Raw genomic sequence first — 8,837 nt, 5'->3', positions numbered from 1 at the left:
CTCATGGTTGAATTGATAATATGAACATATCACTAATTATTACATTAATATTCACAAAATCTGTGAATAATTGTTTGTCATGAAATTAAACCTCCACTGATCAAATTAATAACATGCTAATGACAAACCTTAACAATTCCAATTCGCTTCACCGTTGGGTAGAAATGAAGAAGAACTTAACATGAGGAAAGAATCAGCGGTCCAGCTTCGTATCACCTTTTGGCAGAAAACAAAGAATAACTGGATTCACTAATGAATGTGGCAAAAGATCATAAACAAAGTTGATCAGTATATAACCATGATCTATAAAAACATAATCCTTAAATCAACATAAATCTCTAACCAAAACTTCTCATTGGTTCCATTTTGATTAGAGGAACTATGGGAATGTCAGATGATCACAATCAACGTTGGTTAGAATATAATCGTGCGCCACAACATAATCCCCAAACATCATCAAATCTCTAATTAAGACTTCTCGTTGGTTCTATCTTAATCAGAGACAACTTAATTATTACACAATTATGATCACCCAAATACTTGAGACAAAACTACTCAATAACTTATTTAATTTAAGAATTAATTAAATGATATATGACCATAATAACGTTGGTTAGTATATAGCCATGAGCCATAAGATTACTTATAACCACATTAAGTCTCAAAGCAAAATATATCAATTAGAGGAGAGATTAATTATGTGATCAAAATTGATGTGCATTTAAACATTACTTAATTGCAGAAGTGTAAACATTAAACAATATCATAATTAATGAGAAGCAAATAAATGCTAAAATGAAAGCAATGGAAAACTTAATCTCATAATTTTGGGCAATATTAATGCATAAGAAAATTCTTGATAACATAAAAGTAGTTGATTGAATATCTCAGGAGAATCATAATAATTGATCTCATCTCAACTTATCTCCGAAATACACTTTAAATATTATTTTGTGGCCTATAGCTAAAAAATATCCAAAAGGCCAGCCTAAATTTTATGCCCAAAATTGGTTCCATTAAATATAAATGGCCTAGAAATATAAATGTTTTATTAGTGGGTAATAAATTATGATAATTCATAATTATAAACAACTTTAGTTGAAATACAACCATAAAAAGTCAACATTAATTATATTAATACTCAAAACTTGGTTATAGTCACAAATCAAAATTTCCCGTTGGATCCATTTTGATTTGAGACAAACTTAATCATAATAGGCTAGAAAAAAGTCAACCAGCATTAAATAAGTTTGTACATTCCTGAATATCATAAGTAATTGCATCATATTGGGCAATAGACATTATTAAGTGAGTGCATAAATATAGCAAAAGAGATAAACATCAGAAAATGCACTGAAATAATGATAAGAGATAATCAGCCCAAACAGCCCAACAACCTGTCAGTGTGCGGTCGTGGCGCAACCCGCCCGAGCAGCCCATCAGTGCAAGCGGTCCATCATCACGCGCGCCGGCCCGAGATCATGAGCGTGCTCCATTTAGGTAAGCATCCATCACCTCATCTAGGGTTAGAATTCTAATTGGGGGATTTAGGGTTCCGAATTAGGGAGTTCTAGGGTTTTCAAAGGGGGCATTTCGGGGAAACATTTTGGGGATTTCAATAGGATTTTGCAATTCCCCCGAAACCACCTCCTTCTACATGCTGTCCGAGACCAGCCCATCTCGATTTGCCCCCAAACTGAGCCCAAAACAGCATGCACACACAAACATGTACATAAACATCATTAAAGTAAAAGTAATCGACTTTAAAACATGAATGTGTGCCTAAACCGAGAGCAATTTGGGACTAATGCGAAACAAAAGGCATAATTCATCAACATTAATCATGAACCGAAGCAAAATTAGGTATAATTGCATCTAATCTGAGGCTAATTAGCACTAATCCGAAACATAGATCATGACAATTAGAGATAAACTGAGGCATGATCATCATTAACCGAGGCTTAGGGTTCATGATTAGGCTAGATAGGCTTTGATACCATTGTTATACATTAAAGACATCTTAATCATGAGGATCATCTAGCCTAATCAATATGAACACATGGCAATCGGTTTTAAGGTTTAGGAAGTGTTGGAGTCTCATCCACTGATCATGCGAGAGGTGGCCGACTTCCCCTTATATAGATGTGTTGCACGACTCAGGACTGAAACCAGTCAGTGGTGTGGAGTGTGCTCCCGATCACAGCACATAGGTGGGTCACTCAACCCGCCCTTAAGACTCGGTCAAGATTGGTTAGCCGACATCACACCAACAGTTACAGTCCTAGAAAGCTGTTTCAGAGACACGATGGTATCTCTTTGTTTTCTTGATATATTTTGACGTTCTCCGAATTATTTGATATGTTGTTTGGCACAATATTTTTTTTGAAAGATTTAGAATGACAATGGTTATTCTACTAAAACTGTTTCATATTCTCCGCCTCCAAATCATCTGGAAACCGACTGGCATTATCTTGAGTACGGCATATATGATCCTGCAATGCATGCAGTAAGCTTGGCCACTATTCTACAGAACAAAGTCTTACTGAAACTCAGCTTAGTCAAAATAGTACAGTGTTTATATTTTAAGCTGTAGCTATATTTATTTACAAATAGCCGACATCAAAGGAGTGCTATCTCGATGATCTTTTGAAAAAGCATGAAAGAAACGTCTGAATCGGAAACCAAATGCAACGGCCTTTAGAGCACTAGAAGGCTGTTCTTGGATCAAGAACATGGGTATATGCCGCCTGCGACGATGGTATATTAGCAACCCCATAAGGTGAACAAGAAAGTCTGCCGAGCTGGGGGCCGAGCAGAACAACAAAGGAGTAGGCAACAAGGGCACAGCAAGATCAGCTACGCTCCAACGCTGAATCCATCGCAAAGATCTCAGTGTGCAAATTGCACAATACTTCTCATCAGGGCTATGCCCCCGCTGTATCTGTCACCAGCAAGAGAACAAGATGGGTCACCAAAACATACTCGGCTGCTGCTGTTCTTGGCCTTGTGAAACGTGGGTACATGACAAATGGAATGGTAGCCCATTGCATTCTGAACCACTCATTATTTTGGGCCGCAGAATTTGGAGGCAACAAAAGGGTAGAGCAAAAGTCTGGTAATTTTATTTAGACGGATCCATCTCTCTCTACATCATCAACATAGTCATATTAAAAGCACAAAGAAATGAGGAATTCAGGAGCACTGGAAGCTAGGCCTAGAAAAGGAAAATACAGAAAGAGGATCTAATATATTATACAAGGGGTCCTTAGATACGCTCATAAGTCATAAGTTGTTGTTCGAGCGCAGTATTTGCGGTGAAACGAGGCCATTTCCATGTCGAGGCCTTACTGCTTTGCCTGCAATGGTGAATGGTTTTGTCAAAAATTCAGCGATAAAATGGGCACCTTCCTACGCGTGACGAATTTGAGATAAACGTGTGAAATTACTTGGGAGTAGATGAAAGTTCCGAGAATGGCGATGGCAGCTCCGAGCGCGTTGATGGGTTGGACGGGCGTTTTGAAGACAATGATGGACGCGACAATGACAGAAATCCTCTTCATGGTGTTGCCGACGCTGAATGTCAACGGCGAGATCTCATCCAACGACATGTAGGACACTTGGTTGTACAGGTGGTAGAACACACTCTGCGCCGCCACCCACCTACAACCACAGAGGAATACATAGCCACATGAATCAGACTGAATTATCTCAGACAAATATCGAAATGTTGGTTTTTCTTTTCTGTCTGAGAGAACTGAAGATTGCAGACCAGAGAATACATATCTCACTACCATGTTCTGTCCCTACACAAGAAAGTACTCTTTTGGGGAGGCAATGATGCTAATAATATACACTTTTTTTAGATATTTATGACACAGATCAATATTTTTTTAGATATTTCTGAAGCACGAGTTGCATGCTACAGTTTTTAAACTGATTAAGCACTTGGACTTTCTGATTAGCAAAGAAATTTCAAATGGCTTGGTGTTTGTGGAAGTGAAATGCTAGTGAGTAGTACAAGGAGCATGCGAGCTCACCAGACGAAGTTGGGACCGATCTCGGCGACTGCTTTCTGCCAGCCTGCAGCCCACACCTTGGGTCCCTCCATGGCGATGGCGAAGGGGAGGAGGATCACCAGGGAGAGCATGGAGAGGCAGGCGTAGTAGTTCATCCCGCTGACCGACTTACCCTTCATCCCCTTCTTGGAGAATATGTTCCGGAAGACGAATGCGAGGTTTGAGATCATTGCCCCCATGAATCCTGCATTGGTTCGAACAAGACAGGTTGAGTATTTATTTTGTTTATCTAAAGACGTCAATCAAAGTGACGAGGTGTCAAATCTATCACAAAAACACTTTTTTCCTTGATTGGTGTTAAAATCAGTATCCAGCTTCTTCAGAGTTCTTGAAAATTATCTATGGCACAAAAAGAGAAGATACAATCACTCGTGATATTTCTCATGTATCTGCTCAAGTATCTCCAAGATTCCAAGAATAGGAAATGGGGATTTGCACGTTGCTCACCAGTCATGTTGAAATTGAGCTCGGTGACGGCGGCGAGTGCGCATCCACTGATGATCGGAAGGAGGGAGAAGTAGACCGGCGCCGGGAAATGCTCGCCGAGGAGGAACCTTGAGACGAGCACGCTGAATGCCGGTTCGCCGCTCTTGATGATGTGCGTGAACGACACGGTCACCTTCGCCATGCTCACCGTCGCGGCGACGTGCCCGATCGTGTGCGCGAGCGCCACCTGCTCGGCCACGAAACAATTCTCGTCAGGACAGAGTAAACTCGCAAGAACAGAGCACATCGAGAAGTCTTCACAAGGCTTCCGCTACTCACCGGGGACAGCACCTTCCAGAAATTGAGGTCCGTCTTGGGCGCCTGGGCGATCCTGGTGGCCCATGACGCGAGCATGATGGCGGAGCCGGCGGCGAGCGAGAGCGTCGACGTGAGCCACGGGTATGGGAACGCGTTGAGCACCTTCTTGTTGTAGATGTTAAAGATCACGTTCAGCGCCCACCACGTCGCGAAGTAGACCCCGATCTTGGCGCGCCTTGCTGTCTCCTCGGGCGCCGCCGGCGCAACCGCGGCCTCCACCGGCCGCGCGCCGTCCGCGGTGGCCGCCGGCGGCGCGGGGTACGCGGCACGGTCGTTGCGCGCCGCCGCCGCAGCCAAGAACGGCTCCTGGCGGTACAGGGGTCGCGCTGAGAGGGAGAGGGAGAGCGGGCCGTGTCCGGCGGCGGCGGGAAGGGGAGGGAGGTGGAGCAGCTTGAAGGACAGTTTCGACGTGGCGGCCGCGGACGGCTTGACAGAGGCTGCGGCGGCCAGCATTGTAGCGGCGCGAAGGGTGGCTTGGCTTGGCGAGTGCCTGGGGTTTTGTCGGAGAGTGGTAGGCGCCTGCGGCGGCTGTGGTGTGTGATTGGTCTGATGACGGGGGATGGGGAAGAAGGTATTTATAGGGAGCGCGCGAAGGAGAAGGGAGGCGGTTTTGGACTTTGGGCGCTTCTTCTTCTGATTTTTTTAATATTATAATTTTTGTACGGAAATTTTAAAAAATAATACGGAAATAGCGAAATTTACAAGAACAGTACCTGTTTGTGGCCTGGTACTGCAAAAAATGAGTTTTTGCGTTCTCAGATGCGAAATCTGTGTTTTCGTCGTCTTATAATATGAAAAATGGGTTTTCGTGGCCCTGATATTCGAAAACCCCTGTGGAATCTCCACTTAGGCGTAATAAGGTGGTTTTCGCGATCTGAAGACGTGAAAATTAGTTGTTGTGGTCTGAGGGCGCGAAAATAGGTTGTCGTGGCCTCGGTACGTGAAAAATACTGACATGTCAGAATTATCACGGTCTAGACGCTTGAAAACCTAAGGTTTTTGTGTCCTGGGGGGCGCGAAAACTGTCCGCCCTTATATGCGTGGCCCCTCCTCTTCTCAATGCCATTTGTGTTTTGCACGATTTGCATTCGACCGAGCGGAGCGAGAGAGAAAAAAAGTGAGGAATAATAAGGAGGGGAGGAAGGAGAAAGGAAAGGAAAGAAAAGGAGGGAGAGTGGTCGGAGAAATATCTTTATTGGAAGGTAAATTTTTTTATGTTTTTCTTGTTTGTATAAATAATGTAAAGTATTCAAGAAATTTTAGATGTAATTTTAGTATAATTTAAAAAAATTAGTTTAGTTGTAGAAATTATAGTGCGATATAAAAATAGAGTTAGGAAATAGTTTAGAAAATGTAGTTTTATTGTAGAAATTATAGCATCGGTGTGAAATAATTAATATTAGGTTTTAATTATTAGACTGATGCAATATTTACTATAGGATAAATGAGTTGTGAAATAAAATATAGATTTTGTAATATTATTATAGGTGTACAATTTAATTTGAGGTATTTGGTAGTTATAGATGTCAATAGAAATAATAAAAATTAGGTTCTAATTATTATACGTATGCAATATTTACTTTAGGATATACCAGTCGGGAAGTTAATTATAGAATTAGCAATGGTATTATAGATGTCCAATTTAATTTGAGGTATTTGTTGTACGTTATACATGTTAGATAGATGTAACATATATAATTTTATTTGAGACATTTGTTCTAAGTTTAGTTAGGTTTTATACAGTTTTTTAATACACAATAAATTATGTATTTAGGCTGAGAATAATTTTATTTCATTTAAAATTATGTCATGTCACATAGATGTCTTAAGCACTATAGATCTTAGAGTAAAGTAAATATTTTGTACGTAATATTTATCTTTGTAATAAAGTTTTCGAAATGTAGTTATTGTTTGTAACATTTGAAGTTTGTCACATGAAATTAACTTGGTAATTTATTCGATATATTTATTTAGGTCGTAGTTATATTAAATACTATAACTCTTAGAGTTTTCTATGAAAATAGTTAAATCCGTAATAATCCATCAGGTGTGGATTCGAGCAATTTTTCGTTTACTACCATTAAGCACTTAAACCTTGAGGGTACAAGTATGAAGGAGATGAGAATTTGATTCACCCAATATTTTTAGTTGGACCTTAACATTTATTCCGTTATGATGCATTGTATGTGGACTCGTACGTTTGATCCAATTTGTTGGCAGTTGAATCAGACGGAGAAGTGGTTGCAATGGTTGGAGTGGTGCCGGCACGTAGGGCTGAGTTTAATATACCGGTGCAAGCTTGTCCAAGAGAAGTGTATGACAGTAACAGTGAAGCGAGGAAAGAAGTTGAGCAACGACATATGGTTAAGGCAGATGTTGTTGTGCATAGGCAGGCGACAGAGGTTGAGGGTCAGGCTAATGCGGGGGAGGAAATTGAAGAAATTGTTGCTAATTTTGAGAACATGGACCGTAACACGGTACACGAGGAACAATCTTTACTACAATCTGTAAATGTGGAGGACGATGATGACGACGACGATGATGCGTCCTCTAAAGTTGTCATCCCAGATCAATGGAACTTGCATGAGAAAGCGAAGATGCAAGTTATGCAAAACCATGATTCTCCTTGGGAGTATAGATCAACTATGGTTCACCTAAATCAGGTCTTTCCCAATCGGTCTGAAATGAAGGATGTAGTGGCACGGTGGGTAATGACATCACACAGGGAGGTATGGGTTACTGTGTTGACCCTAGAAAAGTACAGTGTAAAGTGCAGAACTCCTAGATGCAACTTTTATGTTCATGCATACAAGCCAAAGCATGCGACCCGTCGGTAGCCTCTAAAGTGGTTGAACACAATTGTAAGCTGAAAAACGTAGATCGGAAGCACTATAACCTCACTGTTGCACTAGTTGCAAATTAATTATTCATTGAGATTATTCAGAAGCGGGACAAGGAATGCTCTTTCATCCAATGATCCATATTACGATAATTCAAATATGAGATTACTTACCAAAAGGCTTAGCGTGTGAAGCAAAAAGTCTTGGAAAAGCACTAGGGTACTTATGAGGCTTCTTATTACAACCTTCCTCCTGTCCTTAAAATTATGAAGGAAAGGAACCCTGTCACATACACCACTTTCAAGAAGACTGAATTTGATGGAAACCAGGCCAAGATTTTTCGACATGCTTTCTTTTCTTTAGGTTAGTGTATTCAGCCCTTCCAGCATTATCATCATTTGCTTTGTGTGGATGACACATTCTTTACTGGAGAGTACGAAGACCAGATTCTCATTGCAATTGGTATTGATGCGAATAACCAGATACTTCCTTTAGCATTTGCGTTTGTGGAGGGTGAGAGGAGGCTGAGTAGGCTCTGGTTTTTTAGGCACCTTAAGGCTGGGATTGTCCATGATCAACCAAATGTTTGCATTATACATGACTGGCATGCTGGGATCCTATATGCTATAAAGACACTGCAAGTGGATTCAAGTGAGCCGTTCTCATGGCTTGACCTATAGAACCGGTGATGTATGCATCACATGAGGGCAAATTTCTACAAGAAATTCAAGAACAAGGTACTGATGGACATGTTTAAGAGGTTGTGCAGTCAAAACCAAAGTCGCAAGCTTGATTCTTTGTGGAAGGAATTGGATAGGTGCACAAGGACACACGTCCAGGATAGGAATAAGAATCCTCCTACTCATGATGACACTGTACCGGAGGTGCTGCCACCTCTTGGACCAGCCATTGACCCTCCTAATGTGAGAAAGAGGTCATCAAGAAACATCAAATGTTTCTCACACTGGATTGAGGCAGAGCTAGAGGAGAAGTGGTCCTTGCTATACAACATCGAAGGTGCTAGGTACGTGTTGTTCATAAGTTATTTTGATGTGGAGTACGAACTAGTATGTTCGAAAATTGATGAATATTTTTTTTGCATTTTGATAGGTATGGT

General features: G+C 41.1%; 1 protein-coding gene across 1 annotated transcript; it reads right to left on the bottom strand.

Annotated features, from left to right (window-relative positions):
* Positions 1-3,100: 3,100 nt before the first annotated feature.
* Positions 3,101-5,424, bottom strand: LOC133892891 (glucose-6-phosphate/phosphate translocator 2, chloroplastic-like). The gene is made up of 5 exons (XM_062333879.1): positions 4,842-5,424; positions 4,524-4,749; positions 4,038-4,260; positions 3,447-3,660; positions 3,101-3,356 (listed from the first exon to the last, which is right to left on the bottom strand). Exons 1-5 carry the CDS (start codon positions 5,331-5,333, stop codon positions 3,345-3,347), a joined length of 1,167 nt encoding a protein of 388 aa, XP_062189863.1. The 5' UTR covers positions 5,334-5,424; the 3' UTR covers positions 3,101-3,344.
* Between the last annotated feature and the right edge of the window lie 3,413 nt (positions 5,425-8,837).

This window comes from Phragmites australis, chromosome 15 (assembly GCF_958298935.1).
Source record: "Phragmites australis chromosome 15, lpPhrAust1.1, whole genome shotgun sequence".
In the NCBI taxonomy this organism is placed as follows: Eukaryota; Viridiplantae; Streptophyta; class Magnoliopsida; order Poales; family Poaceae; genus Phragmites; species Phragmites australis.
This window is presented reverse-complemented; position numbering and strand designations above follow the sequence as displayed.